Source organism: Cavia porcellus, unplaced genomic scaffold, assembly GCF_034190915.1.
Source record: "Cavia porcellus strain 051 isolate PalLab524CR breed Dunkin Hartley unplaced genomic scaffold, mCavPor4.1 scaffold_17, whole genome shotgun sequence".
In the NCBI taxonomy this organism is placed as follows: domain Eukaryota; kingdom Metazoa; phylum Chordata; class Mammalia; order Rodentia; family Caviidae; genus Cavia; species Cavia porcellus.
Genome location: NW_026947500.1, coordinates 48,041,834 through 48,061,375, shown reverse-complemented (window position 1 = coordinate 48,061,375; position 19,542 = coordinate 48,041,834). Strand labels below are relative to the sequence as shown.

General features: G+C 54.6%; 1 protein-coding gene across 1 annotated transcript in view; it reads right to left on the bottom strand.

Moving 5' to 3' along the window:
• The window catches only part of Med26 (mediator complex subunit 26), a 36,227-nt gene extending 25,659 nt beyond the window's left edge, over nucleotides 1-10,568 (bottom strand). Inside the window, exon 1 of the mRNA XM_003464244.5 lies at nucleotides 10,210-10,568. Within this exon, the coding sequence (XP_003464292.2) occupies nucleotides 10,210-10,281 (72 nt within the window). The 5' untranslated portion in view covers nucleotides 10,282-10,568. The remainder of the gene's footprint in view (nucleotides 1-10,209) is intronic.
• Nucleotides 10,569-19,542: the final 8,974 nt, after the last annotated feature.

Below are 19,542 nucleotides of genomic sequence, written 5' to 3'. Positions count from 1 at the left end.
ACAGGACATGAGGGGGCTGGAGCAGGTGGCTGTACTGCTTGTGGTAAGGTTGTGCCTTTCCTGCGGCCTGTGTACCAGCAGGACCTCAGTGCAGGCACAGTTGACAGAGCGGTGACAAACACCAGCAAACGCAGGGGCAGCTCACCTACAAAGCAGACCATGCCACCTCCTATTCTCAGTCTAGCGACACCCACCCTGGACTGAACAGAAACCCCATCCAGCATGCTCATCCCAGGCCCAGGAGTGTCATCCCCAGCACACAGAGCAGGTACCTGCCACTGTACCCGTCTCCTCAGGGTCCGTGGTATGGCATGCTCAGGGGTGACGCTTAGGCCTCCCACTGTACCTCTGCTGCAAACGACCTGCCACAGGCATGGGCTCTGCCATGTCCCCCCAGGGGTCGCCAACTGGAAACAGGACAGGGAGTCCTCCCTTTACTGTGCCTACCTGCAGAGCAGAGAGGTCCAGCGCAAGAGCTGCTGCCATGGTGACCCCACAGAAGAAGCTCACCCATGACACCTATGTATACCAGCCTCCTCCTCACTCACGTCAACTGTGCTTTAAGCTATGGCCAGAGGACAGAACAGGCTACAAGGAGATGGGGCAACAGCTTTAGTGCCATGGCAGGAATCACTTGCCTCAAAGGCTGCTTCCCAGCCCTCAATTTGGAAGTGCAAACTTCCAAACTTGAGGGACAGCCCTTTTAAAACAGAAGCAACAAACAGGCGTGGTGGCACACACCTGTCATGCCAGCCCTCGGGAGGCTGCTGAGTTCAGGGCCAGCTTGGGCTACATAGTGAGCTCAAGATGCCCTGAATTATATAGTGAGATGCTGTCTCAAAAAAAGTAAGGAAATGCTTAAAATGAAAGCGACAGTGAAGGACCCTTCCACAAACCTCTCCTTGACAGATGAGCCTAGTGGGTAACAAGTGGCCCACTTCTGTCACTGCCAGGCCGCGGCAGCCAGCAACAGTCTCCCAGAAACACAGGGAGGGAAAAGAGGAGGCTCACGCGATCACTTGAGGTTACCCCTGTTGGTTAACCTAAAGGAAAGGAGCAGGCCCAGAAGTGTGCAAACCAGTTTCCGGGTACCCAGGTTAACTGGGGGAGGGAACAGACAACAGGAAATGGGCAGGACAATCAGTCCCAAGCAGACCTCCCAGTCGTGTCCAGAACCCTCAGGTCTGGATAAGCCATAGCTTCTGTCCAGGTCCCCTGAGCTGCTATGAGCAGCCTCCCAAGCACAGGCTCAGCCCAGGGAGGGCAGTCAATGAAACTCCAGGGTGGAAGATGAAAACACAGAGAGAAAATGTGCTAAGCCCCCCACCCCCACCCTGAAGGCTGAAGCACAGCCAATGACACCTGTTGGCACCTGCACTGAGTCGCAGTAACAGCAAAGTACCCAAGGGGGACTCTAGGCAAATACAGATTGCAGGTCAACCAGAACGGGAAACACTCTGAGCTCCCCCTATGAGCCCCCAGTGCTCACCTTCCCCAGGGCACATCACACTGAAGACCTCACACACATCTAACCCCAGCGACCGTTACCTGGGCCTGCTGTCCTCTGCAAATACCCCTTCCCTTCTGGGCCTGCCTGTGTGGCATGCACACCAGCCCCAGATTTAGGAGCAAACCAACCAGCACACTCTGCCAGGTCAAGCACTGCATGTGGGGGCTTGCAGGAGACACCCAACTGTGTGTGGCGACAGCCACCAGAGGGAAGAGCACCCCTGGCCCGCTGCTGGGATGTGGCTTTGGAGTGACGGTAGTCCTGCACGTCTAGGCTGTGCCCCTTGCAGGATGGACCCAGGATGTGGAAAGAAAGGCAGAAAAACTGTCTGCTGGTCACCAGCTGCTGGCACACAAAAGAGAACACCACAAGGCCACTTGCAGAAAAGGCCAGGGGCTCACTCACTGGGTCGCATGTTAGAGGGAGAGCCCTCATGGGCCACCCCGAGGAGCCAGGCTGCCCACCACTGGCCTGGGCACCATGTAGGATGCACAGAGGGGCAGAGCTAGATGGCATTTACCATAAACGGCCTCAAGAAGAGCTGGCCTTAAGAACAGGAGGGCCATTCGCTACCATGGTAACCACAAGCTCACCCAGGGGAAAGAGAATGTGCCACCCAGGGCCCTGATGGGGGGCGGGAGAGTCACTGCAGAGACAAGAACCCTGCCCTGGCCGAAGGGTAAACCTTTCTGACCCAGGCACCTGCACAGCAACACCTGAGACCCCACCCATCACCAGGTCCCCAGCCAGCTGAGCCTTGGTTGGGAGGGCATCCTCCTCTCAAGCCCCACACAAGGTCCAGCAAGCCACGGGACTGGCAGGAAAAGCGTGTGAGCATACTGAAGTCTGAGCAGGGCACGGAGCTGCCTGCTGGGCTCCTATGTGCCCCATGACCCAGCACACCGGAGACCTTTCCCTAACCACTGCCTACAGACACTGACCCCTGCAGGCCCAGGTCAGCCACAGCCAACTCGACACATCATGCTACACAGCACAGTGGCGACCAGGGGCTCACCAACCTACAAAGAGGGTGGCCTGCAGAAGGGGCACCCCACTTTCTGGCCACAGCAAAAGAAAACCCGGGTGTGTACGTGTCCATGCACGTCCTGCTTTATGGCCAGTGGGACACAGGGTCATGGAAATGGCGTCTTTTGCACCTCTCTGTGTCTCTGTGGGTGCATAGTCCTGGGGATGGAAGCCACGGACAGCACTCAATCACTAAGCTGCACCCCAGTCCTGAGGACAAGGCATGTGAACAGCACCCCAAGGACAGCAGGCAGGGATCTAAGCCCAAGTGGGTCTTCTCTGTTAAGGTGAAGGGCGCCAGCCAGAACAGTCTCTCACATCTCTTTCTCTGTTGGTTTAAGAAGTCCAAACTGCTATAAAACTCGTGACTTTTTGAGAGCTAATAAGACACTGAAAAGTTTTGAATTTTGGAACACGTCAGACTTCATGGTCTTATTTTTGGCTTAGGGATGTCCAACTAACAAAGTCTAAGCAAATATTCTGAAATCTGAATGCTTCTATTTCTGAGCACTTTTGATAAGGGACACTCAATCTATACAACCTTCTACCTCTCAGCATAAACTCTTTTTTACACATGATGCCACTGTAAGATTTAGGAGCCAGGCAGGAAAATGCAGTACTTATGTTCTATACACTGCTGCCCTTGCTGGGGTGGTGGGGCTGCCTATAATCCTAGCACTCAGAAGGCTGAGGCAAGAATATCACTACAAGTTCAAGGCCAGCCTGGACTACATAGTGAGACCCTCTCTCAAAACAGCTAAACAAAGGACTGGGGATTTAGCTCAATGGCATAAGCGCCTGCCTGGCAAGCACGAGGTTGTGAGTCCGATCTCTGGTACCGCAAAATAACAACAACAACAACAAAACAATTCTATATATGCAGCCAGCAGGGGGGCAAAGTGCAGTCTTAGCTTGGTCCCTCAGAGCCCTGTGTCCACTGAGCTTCAGTCTTCTCACCAGTACCTGTGTCCCACAGTTACTGTTCTTGGGTTTTGAACATGCATGGAATGCTCACAACCACCAGCACCTAGGGCCTGCTCAGTGAGAGCTGAGCTCCGGTTCCTGACCAGCAAGCCCCTAAGCATTCACATGCTGCACAAGCTCCAGATAGGTGGGGAACAGTTCACACTCACTATGCAAGAGCTAGCAACCCCACTGCAAATGTGACCCACAAGACCCGCTGTCAACTAGGGCAGGCACAGTGGCACATGCCTATAGACACAGCTTACTCAGGGGAGGTGAGGCAGGAGGGTGGCTAAGCCCAGAAGTTCAAGGTCAGCCTGAGCAACAATGACACCTCCTCTCAAAAACAAAAAGACAAAAGACCCGCTGTCACCAGGAACAGAGGGTTTAAAAAAAAAAAAATAGACCCAGAGGAAAACTGCTTTGGATTTAACAAGGAAAGGATGCCAAAAAGGAGAAGCTACAAGGACAAGAGCCTCCACAACAGAGGCGGTGCAAAAGTCCAGTCCTAGCGGCCCCACACGGAGGGGAGGTCAGCACTAAAATCTGAGAAGATGTTATCTGGATGACAAGCTGTCGCTCTATTGCAAAGCCACCACTAGTCTGTCCCTAGATTTTCCGGAAAAGTCCCTACACACACACCTGTTGGTAGGCAAATGCTTCTGAAAGTGTCTGATAATAAAAATGGATCCTTGCACTCACAACCCTTTGAGCTACTGGGCCAAAGACAGGAATGGGGAAGGGACGGCGATGCAAAAACACATCTAAAACTATGGCAGGTTTGCAAGGTTAGGTCTTGGGAGATACAACAGAGCTCAACTTTCAGGCTGGGGCTGTGAATGAGCAAGAAGGAACTGCCACTGCCCAGTCCACCTGCTTGTGTGTCATCCAGATCCAGACCCATGGGCTTTGACCACAGTCGGAGACCAGACGGCTGCTCAGTCTCTTCCAGCACAGAGCACCAGGTGTCCCTGCCCTGCACATAGCAAGCGCTCAGTCCACAACAACTGTGAGTCATACCACGTCCCCTTCAAGTTTAAGGGACACTTCTGATAAGCCCCTTGGCAACCTAAGACATGCATGCCACCCTTGGAGAGATCCAGGAAACTGTCAAGTCCAGGAGCATTCACCTTCTGCCTGGCAGCCCCTGAGATGAGTCCCCTAGTGGGCAGCTGGCATGTCACCTCTCATGACCCTTCTCCCTTTCAACAGGCTCCACACAGAATCACAGAACTTCTGGGAAGCCAGGAGGCCACAGAATACAAAGGGACTGGGAGACGGTGCATCTTGCTTGAAATTCCAGGTGCCCCTAAATGTAGCGGGGTTTGCCTCTCAAAACTTCTACTTTCCACGCCCTAACTTCACACCCAGAGCCACCCCAAGGGCACATAGCATTTCAAATACTGCAAACCTCAGAACTAGATCTGTAATCCCAGCTACTTGGGAAGCCAAGGCAGAAGCACTGCTTGAGCCCCAGAGAACTGAGGTCAGCCTCAGTGTTATAGACAGATCGTCTCTCAAAACAAAGACTCTAGCCTCTTCCTCCGATAAGGCCTGACAGGTTCTCCTGGGCCCAGGTGCACTCAGATACACTCTCAGCACAAGGCCTGTGTGCTCCCCCTCCCCTTGCTAAGGTTGTCCATCGCTCTCCCAGTGCATCTGTCCAGCCCTTTTCCCCATGCCAGAGACAAAAACAAGTGCTGAAAACCTGCCTCTGTCGATGCAACCTTTTCTTCTCAATTCTCAGGTGATGGAATATCCAGAAAGCCATGTCATGCTCTCAAGAATCTAGAGCTGGGGGTTTAGCTCAGCGGCATAAGCGCCTGCCTTGCAAATGTGCGGTCGTGAGTTCGATCCCTGGTACCAATAAAAAGGAAAAAGAAAAAAAAAAAGAATCTAGAGCTGACCTCAAATAAGACAGAAGGAAAACTGTCCCAAGTGAACTCAAGCGCTGCCCAGGGGCCAGAGTGCCAACCTCAGTTACTCTGCTCCTCTCTGGGACAGATCTTCGGGCAGAGCAGGCATCCTCAGGTCTGAGTGCTTTGCAACCTGCCCCCCCCCCACAACCACCTGCACCAAATATCCAGGCAACTGCTGAGCCCCTCCTCAGTTTCACTGTGTTCCTTTCATACTGAGACCCAAAATGTGCTGGAAGAATACTCAGTGACCTCAAGACTTTAGGTCTACATGTGCACCCCAAGAACAAAGGGGAAGTGGGGGGGCATGACCACCCTGAACAAGCACTGCCTCGTTTACCACTAGCTGAACCCCAAACCCAGCAGCCTAACAGCCTGCTCAAATAATCCCCCCACCCACATCTCTCAAGAACTAGGAAGATCAGGACAACCTCCAACCCAGGACTCAGGGAGAACCACGCCGCCGCTGGGCCACAGTTCCCACAGCCCACTCTGGGGCAAGCTTTTGCCAAGCAATGGCTCTGTCTGAGATGTGAGCTTGGGATGACCACACACAGCTGCATCAGGAGATCAGAAGTCTAGGTATCTCCCACAGGAAGGTCTTGGGATAACCCTCCAGGCCTCTGGGCCTCCTGCCAGGACAACATACACTAAGGCACATATGGAAACCACTGGAGATCAAGCTCTAAAGTCCACCTTCCTCTGAGGAACAAAGCAAGTCACCAATGAGGACTCACATCAGTTTCCCAAGGAATACTTGTTCACTTTGGGCACCCTGTTCCCAAGTCACTCACGCCACACTGTTCATTCCCTGTACCTGGCAAAGGAAGCACAGTGAAGACAGAAGTGTCACTGAGTTGGACCACTGCTGGTACCAGGCAGAGCTTTCAGGTTCCATGTCCTCTTAATACAGAATGGACAGGCTTCCATTTTGCGATTTGCTCAGTCCACTTTCTAGAAGGAGCCAGAAGCATCTTCAATCAGTGTCAAAGCACTGTCACCCTCAGCAGACAGCAAACAAGAGCAAGAGACTCCTGAGCAGCTCCACACTGCTGGGAGCAGCCAGGACCTGTCACCTACACAGTCTGTGAGATCACTCCAGGCCAATCTAACCTGAGCCATACTCTCACGTACACGCATGGGGCAGGCCTGCCTTCCTCGGAAACATGTCCAGTCAGGACAGCCCTGTGCCAGGCTGACAGGTGTGCCTGCAGAGGGAAGGAGTGCACCAAGTGTGGGTCCCACTGGGGCCATCGTGAGCTGTACTTCCCTCACCTCATGCCCCTTCTGAAATGACCTATCTCTGACAGCAAAGCTGTGGTGATCAGTCAAAAGACTGGCACTGAGGAAAGCCCCTAATTTGGAGACAGTCATCTTACACCAGGTAAGTAAGAAACAGAAGTCCCTGCTCTTCTCTTGATGCTGAGCAGCACCTGCTATGGCTGTGTCTCCCATCTCCCTGGATGGTGCCTGGAAGAAAGAGAACAGTGCGATGGCAACAGGCAGTTAATGAACACACCACTCCTGCTTTTGAGACCTTCACACAAGCCTCTGCTCCTGCTTCCACAGGCCACACCTGGTCTGGGTACATGCACCCCTGCAGGTCACTGCTGCAGGTAAGGGGCTGCAAGCCGCCTACTCAGACTGGGCAGCAGGCCTACCCTGCATGAGTCTCTGCAGAGCCCCTGCTGTGATGCCTGCAGCACAGAAGGAAGAAGTGGTGCTGAGGTGGCTCCCTGCTCCAGAGCCCACCAGCGGGCACATGGACACCGACATCACGCCTGATTCAAGTCCCTCTTCTCCATGGGTCTTTCTCCAGCCTCTCCTGGCTCTGAACATGGGGCACTCATCCTGCCCCGGGCTGGTCTTCAGCTGTGGAACCTAACGTGATATCTGTGTTCTCCCTGGCTCTCCACAGAAAATGAGCTCCAGCCACCTGTGACTGTCATTCTCCAAGTTCACCACTGAACTGTGAAGTACTGCGGCTCCTGGGGCTTCCTGAAAAAACGGGGCTCACATAGAGCTCCTGAGTGACAAGCACGAGATATCTCCCGGGTCAGCCAGGGGGCCAGTAGGGAGGATGTGTGTCTGGTGCACCTGCACTGGTGGAGAAGACATGAAGCACACCCTCGAAGGGACTGCTTTCTGCCAAGCAAGCACAGTGCAGCTCCAGGACAACAAGTGGTCGTCTGCCACACACAGGAAGCAGGCAGCTGCCAGGGGGACATCATGGGGGACTCCCTTGGACTTTGCACAGGTGTGAGACAGCCCTTGGCTTCACCGTGGTGTGGCAACATTGACCAGGTCACAACCTGGGCACACACACGGGACCACCATGCTCTGGGCCAACACACACAGGGCTGAAAGTAAGGTTTCTATTGTTTCGCACTGCTTGTTGCTTTTTGAGAAGGAAAGTAGAAGATTTACTTGTTACAGAATTGGCAGAAATTACTAACTGAGCCTGCTGCTATAGAAATTCAAATACCCCAGAGACCGAAACTCAGAGCAAAGACAAAGCTTTCTTCTCAAGAACTCCCAGGCAAGGAGATGGTCAGTAGGCCCCTACCATGTTACTTCTCAAACTTTTCAGACACTGCACACTGCACATTAGGTCAACTGGCTCTACACTTAGTTTTCAAGCAATAGCTGAGTTTGTTAGCCATAATTGCATGCCCATAAAGGTAAGCATTACATGACACAATTTGCTGTCGCTTCTCTCTGAAGAGGTTTAATTTTAGTGTTGGCTCTCCAACACTGTCCCCATTTTTTTTTTCTTCCATGAGCATCTTAAATATGTGTCAACTACCCAGTGATGGAGGTCATACCCCAGCAAGGTGGCCCTTCATTCACCTGAGCCTGGAGCTATCCCAAACAGACTGCAGTTGCAGACTTCCCAGCCCCCGTACCTCCTCTAGCAGCAACCACACACTGTCCAACATGCCAGGCTTTCTGAGGCTGAGGGGTTTGCACGAAGCCACAATCCTGTCAAATACACTAACAATGTTTGATGTTCACGGAGGGTCACTAACAAGGGCAGCACTTAAAGGATGCACTTTCCTCACAGCTGGTACGAAAAAGAAACAACTTCCTAGTTTGCCCACCACACCTGGATTAGCAGAGTTTGACCCAAACCCATCACTAGAGTCTCTGACAAATAAGCCATAGGAAACCTACACTCCATGCTACCACTCCAACCCTGGGCCTACAGGAATATCATACTTTTGCACAAAAAACTCAAGTCTGCTCCCTCTTCTCTGCTTTCCCCACAAGGAATCTTTGAAATTGGAGCTTTACAAACCCTGCGGCACCGGCACACATAATCTACAGCACCACAATCACCTGTCAAAGTGCCTCTTGATCTCAAAGCTCTCCTTGGTGGCACTGGGGACCTGTGCAACCTCTCAGGTTCTTGTCAAAGAGACCACACATTAGTCAAGAAATGACAATCTGGCTCTGAGAAAGCCACAAGTCTACTTTTTCACATTGTTTGTTTTATCCTTTAATGTTTCAGCCTTGGAACTGCAGCTGTACCAGTTACTGCAGAAAAGACCTTCTAGAAGGTTTTACATTGCTTATAACTTCTCCACTTCTCGTCATAACACGAAATGTCAGTAATATTTGTTGAAGACAATTGCCATGAAGTCAATCTTATGGGCCTGAAGACCAGGAATAAGATAATTACTTGTGACACCAGAACCAGAGCCTTACAAAGATCGTAGGTCATCAATTTCTACCAAGACTCTGCCACCAATATGATTTTAAAAAAGAAAAAAAAAAAAGAGTAAAGCACACTGCTAAGAGTAAACTGGCCAAGCTCATCTCAGAGATAGGAAGAGCAAAGGCTCCTCTTGTGAGGAAAGCCTGAGTTACCTGGCCAAAACCAAGACATTTTTTTCTGTCCCCAGCACATCAGAAAGGTCTGTCCATGCCACTTCCCAGAAACTGCTGCCCCCATACCTGGATGCTGCAGCATCTTCCTACTGCCTCACTAACCGCAGCAGAAAGAAACGACCCTGACTGCCCCTAACCCTTAGAGACAACCCGAGATCAAGGTGAGCTTCCTCTACAGCCGGAGGACCCAGGGGGATCCCTCTACAAGAGGCTCCTGAGCAGGCAGGCCCTGGAATTAACCCTGACAGCCCAGGTCACAAGCCTTCCCCACCGAAGCGAGAACGCCGTGGAGAGGAAGAACCGGAACAGGGCTCCTAGGTAAACGCGACTGAGATCGACCACCTCTATTCCACCACTCACAGCTGGGCTCTGGCCGGGCCAGACATGTGAGAGGCACCCCAGGAGGGACCCCACGTTCCCTCGACCCTCTGTCCCAAGCAGCGACTCCACAGCGGTCTAGGAACGGCGGGTCTAGCTGTGGGGCCCGGGAGCCCAGAAAGTGTTAGCGGCAAGCAAGGTTCCCCCGACCTCGGGAGTGGCTTCCTTGGACACCAGTTGCTTCCCAGCCGTTCCTCCCCTCCCCCCTCACAGGGGGCTCAGGGCCCCGCGTACTGGGGCGGGCGAGGCAGACGTCCAGGGCCGGAGCCAGGGGCAGGAGGCTCGGCCGGGCTCCGTCCGCCCCTCAGTCCAGGCCGCGCGGAAGCCTCGGCCTCGCGTACCGAGTGCCGCTGGCCGCGCGAACCACCACGGCCTGGGCCCCGCCGGAGAGCGGCCAGGATGGCAACGGCCCCCGTGGGAAGGGGGTCGCCCAGCGAGGCCCCCGGGACTCATGGGCGGGAGGACCGGGTCGGCGGAGAGTCCCGGGCCAACGCGGCCTCGTCCTGTCGCGCGCGGAGTACTCACGTTGCTCTGGGAGTCGATGGCCTGCAGCAGCCGGTCCCTCATCTGCTGCGGAGACGCCGGAGCCGCTGTCATTGCCTGGGCGAGACGGGGGGAGCGGCCGGGCCGGCGGGCGGGCTGAGGCGGGGAACCGGGGTCACTCACTCGCCGGCCTCCGGGAGCGGAGCCGCATGTTCCCCGCGGCGCCGGGGGAACTAGGGGCGCACGGGGTGGCGGAGAGGGAGCCGGGTTCGGGCCCCGGCCGCCGCCGGCGCCGAGGGAGGTGGAGGAGCCGCGGGAGCGCCGCCGCCACCGCCGCCGACGCCGCCGCCACCGCCACCGCCTCGAGAACCAAACTCCAGTGAGCTGCCCCTGCGCGGAGCACTCTGGGTAACCCGCGCCGCACGCAGCGTCGGCGCCACGCTGAGGAGGTTGGGAGATGGGGCGGGCGGAGACTCCAGGTCTGGGCGGGGCGGCGCGCGCACCACGCCCCACGCCTCTGCGCAGGCGCGCGCAGGCGCACTCGTCTGGCCTGCGCTGCCCCACCCCGCCGCCAGGCTCTGGGAGCGGTTGAGAAGCGGTTGGGCGGGGCAACGGCCACAGCCAGGAGACCCCGCCCCTCCCTGGACCGGGTGGGCGGAACCTTGTGACGGAAGCGCGAGCGTCCGGCCCTTGAACTCGGACATTTGAGGAGGAGGGTCTGGGTGGTGCGGCGGTCAACTCCGTCCACGGGAACGGGCGCCTTCTGCATGCGCGGTGGAACAGCATTCGGAGCTCCGGGACCGCCCTGCTTCTAGATGGGGATCTGGAGCCCGCAGGTGGCACATCCCCTGTTTCTGCGCCTCCGGCTCAGAGCCGTGTCCGGAAGCCCCGTCTTCCCCTGCTTGCTCGCGTGGGAATGCAGCAGGACGGATGCCCGCGCCCCGACTAACGGAGGAGGAAACTGAGGCGCGAGATCCCCAGGGTTGCAGGTCACAGGCAGAGGGTTCCCTTAGTCCCTGACTGCACTGAGTGTCCCCTTCTCTCTCTGCAGCTCTGATCAAGCCGGGCGTCCTAGGCACCCCCAGAACCCCAGCACTCTGGGAGGCCGAGGCAGGAAGGTGGCAGGTATCTAACCCTAACCCGGCCTAGGCGACTTAATGACTTTCTCGAGACTTGTCTCAAAATAAAAAGGCTGAGTGAGGATAGTCTCTGATTGAAAGCCCTGTGTTCGATGCCCAGTACCGCCAAAAGTCAAAACAACAGAAGAGGGTCCTGTGTGGTGCTGGGGACGGAGCCCAGGCAAGCACTCTGCCGCGGGGCAGCACCACTGTGAAGCTAAAGGTCATTATCCGCGGCCTCGGGAGAAGTGACATTTTCCCTGGGCACCGGGAGACCAGATGGGGAAACAGGTGGGTAAAGGTTCACACCACACTCGAAGACAGTGCACAGGGCATGGCCACTTTCCGGGCACACGACTGTGGTCCAGGGTTCCTCTCCAAATAAGCTGAGTAAACAGGTGTTTCTGGCCAACCCCCTTGTGAGGCAAGCTTTTTGCATTAAAGCAAGGATCACACAGGGATAAGTGATTTGTTTGGCAGAGGACAGGTAATTTTAAGCTTGAATTAGAAAGCCCTCAACTTAACCTGCTTTTCTAAGGTTCTCAGATTCAGAAACCTTAACATGCATGTGTCCCACATGGGCCCTAGCAGTGCAATCTGGGGACACTGAAGTTCCTGCCAGACTGCAGGTGAAGCACTGGTGAGTCCCAGTGGCCTTGTGCCCAGATCAGACCAGCATGGAGCACATGAGCTTTCATCACTTCGGCCTGCAGAGCTGGACACCAGTGTGTCCTGAGTGAAGGGGATCCCCTGTAAGACCCTGCCAAAGCCGCTGTGCACAGAAGGACACACACGCACACCCAGGTGCACACACACACTGCTTTATTCCAGACTGGACATGCAGGACCCACATCTGTCCTGCCAGAGGCCTTGGCAGAGCTCCAGCAGGTACATGGGGGTGTCAGCAGCTCCTGCGAGGCCCAGAAACACCGCAAATCACCGGGCTGACTGCTCCACAGAAGATTCTGGAAATGACTCGTTTTTGCAAAGGTGGAGTTGGCCTCTTGCTTCAGTGGTTCCTTTTTCAGTAATAGCTCCCTATAATTATCATAGGGGGGGTCTCACAATGTACTTCAGGCCAGTCTTGAACTCACTAGCCCACACTAGCCTTGAACTCCTAGGGATCCTCCTGCTTCAGCCTCTCAAGTGCTGGAATTATAGGCATGCTAGGAGGGAGTCTGGAAGCAACCACAGGATCCAGCAGGATTTGGAGACACACCGGGATCACTGGGGCTGGAAGGGGCCACCCTGGGTGCTGCACCATCTAGATTTCAGCCAGCGATGGCCACCAGGTAACAAGGAGAGGACGCCGGAGCATAGGCTGTAAAGCAATGCATGAGGTCCTGAGGTTGACCCTCAGCACCACATACACACACACAAGCAAAAAATAAACCTGTAAAGCAAAGGAATACATGGGTACGTGGACGTGGGGGCACATGCCTGTCATCCCAGCACCCAGGATGCTAAGGCAGGAGGATTGTTCTGAATTCGAGGCCAGCCTGGGCTACACAATGAGTTCAGGGCCAGCCCAAACCACACAGTGAGACCCTGTCTCAAAAAACAACACACACACATGGGTGAGCTGTAGACGTGAAAAACCAGTACAGAACCAGAGGGAGAAATACAGAATGCTCCCAATTTAATAACTGGTAAGACATAATAGTTCTTTTAGTTTTGTTACAATGTGTGTATATATGTACACATGCATGCACACACACACACACACACACACACACACACACACAAGTGATACAATGGTAAAAAATACCATTGTAAACAAAAATATAGTCCTGATGGACAGCCAAATCTGACTTCCTGCTCACATTTTTATTTTGTTTTTGCTTTTGTTTTTGTGCTTTCAGGCAGTCTCCCTATGCAGTTCAGGCTGGCCTTAAATTAACTTGTATCCCAGGCTACACTCAAACTCTACAGCCCTCCTGCCTCAGCCTCCCGAAAGCTGGAGTGGGATGACAGGTGGGCACCACCACTTTTGGTGGAACACGCACCGCCCCTCACCTCCCTGGCCAGGCTGCCGTCAGCTAGCTAAGCTGCATGTAATCTCCAGGCCGGGCCGGGCGGGGTCTGGGCCAAGCACTAATGCTGGCTGCAGCTCTAATCCGAGCAGCGCAGCCTTCTCTGCCTCTCTAGTTCTGTGCCACTGTTCTGAGTGACACAGGAAGAGCAAGCAGTAACATTTGCTAAGCAGCTACTACACCTCAGAGTCCATGCTGGGGAGTCCTAGGCAAATTTCCATAAGACCCAGGTCCCTTTCATAGTGGACTGCGATTGTCAGTCCCCTTTCATTGTGGCTGGGGCTGTGACTCATTTTAACTAACAGAATGCAGGGAAAGCCCAGAGCACAGGGTGATGCCTCCCTGTTACCTTAGCTGCTCAAAAGGCTGAGGCAGAAGGACCTCAGCCAGGACTGGCAGCACTAGCATCTGCACCCAATGTCTTTGGGTGCACTGCATGCTTCCGTGTCCTTGAGCAGTGCCCAGGAGTGTCACCTGGTCACATGGCAACCATAGCTGAGTTCTAGGCCAGCCTGGGCAACTTAGCAAGACCCTATAACAAAATACTAATGGGGATGGTAACAGTGACAGGGTGCAGCTCATTGGTGGGGTGCTTCCCTAGCATGCAAAGGCCCTGAGGTCAATAGAAAAACAGACTCTGCCAGTTGCCAGACAGCCTAGAGCCTAAAGAACACCTGGCAGCCATGGTTGCCACGTGACCAGGTGACACTCCTGGGCACTGCTCAAGGACACGGAAGCATGCAGTGTACCCAAAGACACTGGGTGCAGATGCCAGTGCTGCCAGTCCTGGGGGTCTAGATGGAGCCACATGCATAGCACATCCCAGCCAATGGGATGAGGAGCTGGCTTGCAGGACAGGACTGGGCAGGGACCTGGTGACAGCCAGCACTAGTGACAGATGCTGGAGTTCTACAGGAGCATCCACCACGACACAGGCACTAGCAGGTGACCTGGAGGCAAACTGCGTCTCAGGGGAGACACTAAAATGCAAACACTGAAGTCACCAAATCAGGAGACAGTCTCTGCTCATCTGCCTGCTGCGCCTCTCTGTATCCCAGAAATGGAAGCCCCCATCATCACTGCCTTCGTTGCCCACTACTGTTGCTTTTTTTTGTCTTTTAGAGACAGGATGTCTCCACGCAGTTCATGCTGGCCTTGAGCTCACTTCGTAGCCCAGGCTGGTCTCAAACTCACAAAGACCCTCCTGCCTCAATCTCCTAAGTGCTGGGATGACAGGTGTGTGCCACCACCCCAGCCCCACTACTGTTGCTTTAGGACAGGCTCTCACTAAATCACCAGGCTGGCCTTGAACTCTTGGGCTGAAGAGATCCTCCTGCTTCAGCTTCCCAAGCTGCTGAAACAACAGGTGTGATAGTGACAGCAGGCTGGACCCTGAGGTGGAAGAGACCTGGCTCTCGTGGTATGCAGCCATGATGCTACCAAGCTCTACTCCGGATGTGACCACCACGTCATTCTGGGGCCCCTGTCCTGTAGCATCCTTGTCTCCTGGGGCATCTGGTCTGCTGCAAGATGTATACACACTGCCAGGTACTCACCAGTTGGGGGTAGGCCAGTGGGCCGGCTGCCATTCCTACCTCCGCTGCAGTGAAATGTCCCGTATCTACTATGGGTAAACAACTGTGCTTCTCTCAGGTGGAGCTGGAGAGGACCCCAGGGCCCTGTACCTGCGGGGCAGCGGCTCCCCACTGAATCACCACCCCAGCCCTGTTCTATTTTTGTTTTTTGATTTCAAGAAAGGGACTCACAAAGCTGCCCAAGCTGGCTTTGAACTTGCCATCCTCCTGCCTCGGCCTCCAGCGTGGCTGGGTAGGTATGGTTACCACGCCTACCAAAAATGACTTTGAGGACAGCACTGAGCCAGGCTCGGCATGGTGACACAACCACCCAGGCTCTGAGTCCTCTATCTGAATAGCTTGGGGACACTGGCACATGTGTGATGCCTGGTGTTGCCAGGCCTGCAAGGGACTGCGCCTGGCCTTGCAGGCCCCGGCTGTGAGCTGTCACTGCAATCGGTAACCAGGGTGGGTCTGCAGAGGGGAGGTGGGCTGGGGACCACCCGCCACATACCAACTGCTGAGCAACGCCCACCCTGGCTGACACCAGAACCATGCCAGCCATCACCACAGAGTGCGGACGATAGCAGCGTCGCCCAGGAGGGCAGTTTCTCGCCAAGTCTTGAGAGAGGAAGCTCGAGCCAGGTATGGTGGTGTGGTATCTGCCCCACCCTGGCTCTCGGGGAGGCTGAGGCAGGAGAAGGCAACTAGGCAACCTAGCAAGACCTGGTATGAAAATAAGGAAGTTCCCCCTGGCTGTGCCCATCCTGGGAACCTCTTGCCTCAGCTTCCTGAGTATCTGGGGTAAAAGGAAAGCTGCAGCACACCAGCTTATGTTCACTTGTTTTTAAATCTCAGTCCCAGGGCTCTCCTTGCTTCCTGGACACTGTGTGTGTGAGGCTTCCCCATTACAGGTGTGATGCCTGCTTGCCGCAGGTTACTGAAGTACAGCAAGAGGCTCATGGGAAATCACTGCACTAGTCTACCTTCTCCTTTTACGAATCTGCCAGCCAGGCCCAGCGGCACAGCTCAGAAATCCCAATACTCGGGCAGGCTGACACAGGAGAACGGCAAGTTCAAGTCCAGCATGAGGAAACTGGCAACTTAGCAAAACCCTGTCTCAAAATGAGGTAAAAAGGGCCAGGGATGAAAAAAGAAAAGGCAGTTGGGGATGTAGCCAGTGGCACAGTGCCTGCCTAGCAAGTGTGAGGCCCTAAGTTTGATTCCTGGTACCAAAAAAGAAAAAGACAAAAGTGAAGTGTGGTGGCACATGCTGGTTATGCCAGCACTCAGGGCTGAGGCAGGAGGACTGCTGCAAGAGCAAGGCCAGCCTGGGCTACACAGTGAGTTAGGGCGAGACCTTGTTGCAAAAACACAAATGAATAACTAAAATAAATAAATAGGCCCTGGGTTCATTTCCCAGTACCAGAGAAGAGGCAGGGAGAGCACTGTGGCTGGGGCCAGGACAGGGGCTGGGTGGTAGTTTCTAATTATGAGACGCTGTGTCCTACCTCCAGCCCCCACAGGGGGCAAGACAGGAAGACAAAGAAACACAGGAGGGACAGAGGGACAAAGGGAGGGAAGGAAGGGGAGAAGAGAAGGAGAAAGAAAGCTCCAGGCTATTGTGGCAACCCGAGCTATCAGCAGTATGGGCTTATGGGGACCTGAAGCCTGAGCTGCCACCAAGTGGAGAGCCTCCTGCCTCAGCCTCCTGAATACCACATTCGCACTGTGCCAGCTGTCTGAGCTTGTACTACAAGGCCCTGCCTGGAGGCTCTTCCCAGAGGCCCTGCCCAGAGGCCCAGGTGCAGGTGAGAACCGTGAATCCTTCCTTGCAGTTGCAGGGGGCACTGGGCATCAAACCTGGAGCCTCTGAACTGAGCGACCTGATCCCTCTTTAAAAAATGTATGCACAGGCCAGGGATACAGCTCAGGGGCAGAGTGCCTGCCTGGTGAGTGTGAGGTTGTGAATTTGATTCCCAGCACCACAAATAAATAAATAAATAAAATAGAAAATATGTGCATCTATTTCTTGAGACAGGATGTCCCTAAGTTGTTGAGTTGCCCCACTAGGCATGCACGTGAGCTCCTCCTGCCTCAGCCTCCTGGAGTGCAGAGATGGCAGCACCTGAACCCCACAGGACTGGCGACTCTGGCCCATGTCCCCACAAGGCCACCAAGGATACAGAGGCACTACGGCAGCACTGGGCCAGGGTTGGGGCCATTCCCTGCCCCATTCTCCTCCCCTGCTCCTGGAGGTGGAACGCAGGCCTGGCCCAGGTTGTGCTCCAGCTCACCTTTTTTATTTTGAGGCAGAGTCCCACTGTGTAGCCTGGGCTGATCTTGAACTCACGGCAACCCTCCTGACTCAGCCTCCTAGTGCTGGGATGGTAGATGCACATGTCCTTACCCAGCCTTCACCATGGTGTTCCTGGACAGCTGCAGAGGCTGAGTTTGGGTCTGCGGTGGGTCTCTCCTCATCTGGGAACAGGAGCTGTGTCCCGCTCACTGCCAGGAGCTCTCGGTGCTGGGAAGGAAAATGGACCAGGGCAGCACAGCATCTGTGCCAGCGCTGGTGCTGTCTCCTCCATGCAGGAAGCCAGCAGTTGACCTGAAAGCCTTCAGGAGGGCAGGGCTGGTCCTGGGGACGCCCAAGCCCCAGGGGAGTTGGGGTGGTAGGTCTGGGCAGTGACTGCCTCTCATCCCAGCTATGGGGAAGCTGAGGCAGCAGGATTGCAAGTTCAAACCCAGCCCAGACGACTCGGCGAGACCCTTCTCAAAATAAGAAATAAAGGGCTGGGGTATACTTCAGTGTAGGGCCCTTGCCTAGGAGGTGGGAAGGCCCAAGGTTTCATCCCTAGAATCGAAAAAAAAAAAATTAAAGAAAATGTATGTTGCACACTCAGATAGTCCTGCATAAAGAGAATGGCTGCATCAGGTATGGCGGAACATACCTGTAATCTCAGCACTGCTAGGCAGAGGCAGGAGGGTCCTGAGTTCTATCCTAGCCTGAGAAACGTAATGACTTTGTGAGACTCTGTCTCAATATAAAAAATGAGGGCTGGGGAACAGCCTCAGCACCATGTAGAAGAGACGGGGCCAGAAGGCTACGGACCCAGGCTGCCTCTACTCAGTGCAATTCTGGTGACTTTCCTACCTTCTAGCTCATCAGCATCTCACACTTTTTAATAATAAATACACCTGAGTAATAGGGAAGTTTTACACAAAGTCAAAGGAACAAAAACCACTTAATGCTCCACTTGGGGAGCACTTGGGGAGCCAGAGGCAGGGTGATCTTGGGTTTAAGATGAACCTGGTCAACTCATGGACTTATTGAGACCCAGTCTCAAAACTGCAAAAAAACTCTGAAATGCCAGGATAAAGGTCAGTGTGGAGGACTGGAAAGCCTCTGCCCATGGGAGCAGGCCACAGGCTCCCACAGCCAGGACACCATCCCACCCCGATTGGCTGCCATCAGAAGAGGATGTGAGGCCCAGTGAGGGTGCCCAGGGCGCTGGTACCACAAGGGGATAGCCCCAACAGGCGCCCAGGCCAAGCTGTATGTGTGCCCCAGCCAGGGGGGACGTGCAGACCCCACAGGGAACATGAAGCTCAGAGCAGATGCAAGCAGCTTGATCCCACCTACGTGGAGCTGGGACAGGGTCTGACATAACTTGTGCATGTATCCCATGCTGGGTTCAAACTCAGGGCAATGCCCTTGCCTCAGCCACCCAAGGCTAGGATGATCTCAGCGGCTGAGCACAACCATACCCAGTTGGCACCCAACCCTAATGTCCCGGGCATGTATCTGAGACCTCCTGAAGGCCGTAGGCCAGGCTAGCTGTGCAGCTCAGCAGTCAGCACTTGCCCCGAAGCCAGAGGCCTGGGTTCCAGCCTCAGCTCCACTGAAATCAAGGTAGGGACAGCCAATGCGTCCCTGAGACAGCCACACTGCCCAGCCCTCCCCAAATCCAGGTGTAGCTGCTGTTCCTGCCCAGTGAGCGCCCTATCGACACTGCCCAGGTGGACAGAAGTGGACACCCGAGGTGGGGAAGCATGGGCAGACGGGCGGTGACCATGGCCCTGGCCTTGACTGGCCACAGCCTGCCGCCTCTAACAGCCACAGCACGTCCATCCAACTCCTGCCCATCTCTCAGGGCGGGGGGCTCTTAGAGCCTGTGACTTCTGACAGTCACCAGAGGCCCCCATATATTTCCCACAGACTGTCCAAAATGCGCCTTAATAGAAACTGGTTTCCAAAATTTACAAAGAGCCAAACACAGTGGCACGGGCCAGGGATCAAAGCGACTCAGGAGGCAGAGGCAGGGGCAGAGGCATCCACTGGAATGCAGGAGTTTGTGGACAGCCTGGGTTACACACCGAGAACCGCCCCCCCCCCCATCTAAAAACCACAAAAACCAAAGCTCCATTTTAAACATGTGCTTCATTTTCAAAGGTTTTTTTTTCTCCTCAAGCTCCAAAAACCAAAACAAACCAAAAAACTACAGGACTTGGCTGCTGACCACCAATGTTTCACTTCAACATGGAAACAAGGGGTCCCTTTCAAAGGCACTTCTGAGCCGCTCACAGCAACACACACCTCAAATCTGAGCACTCGGGAGGCTGAGGCAGGAGGATAGCTGCAAGCTC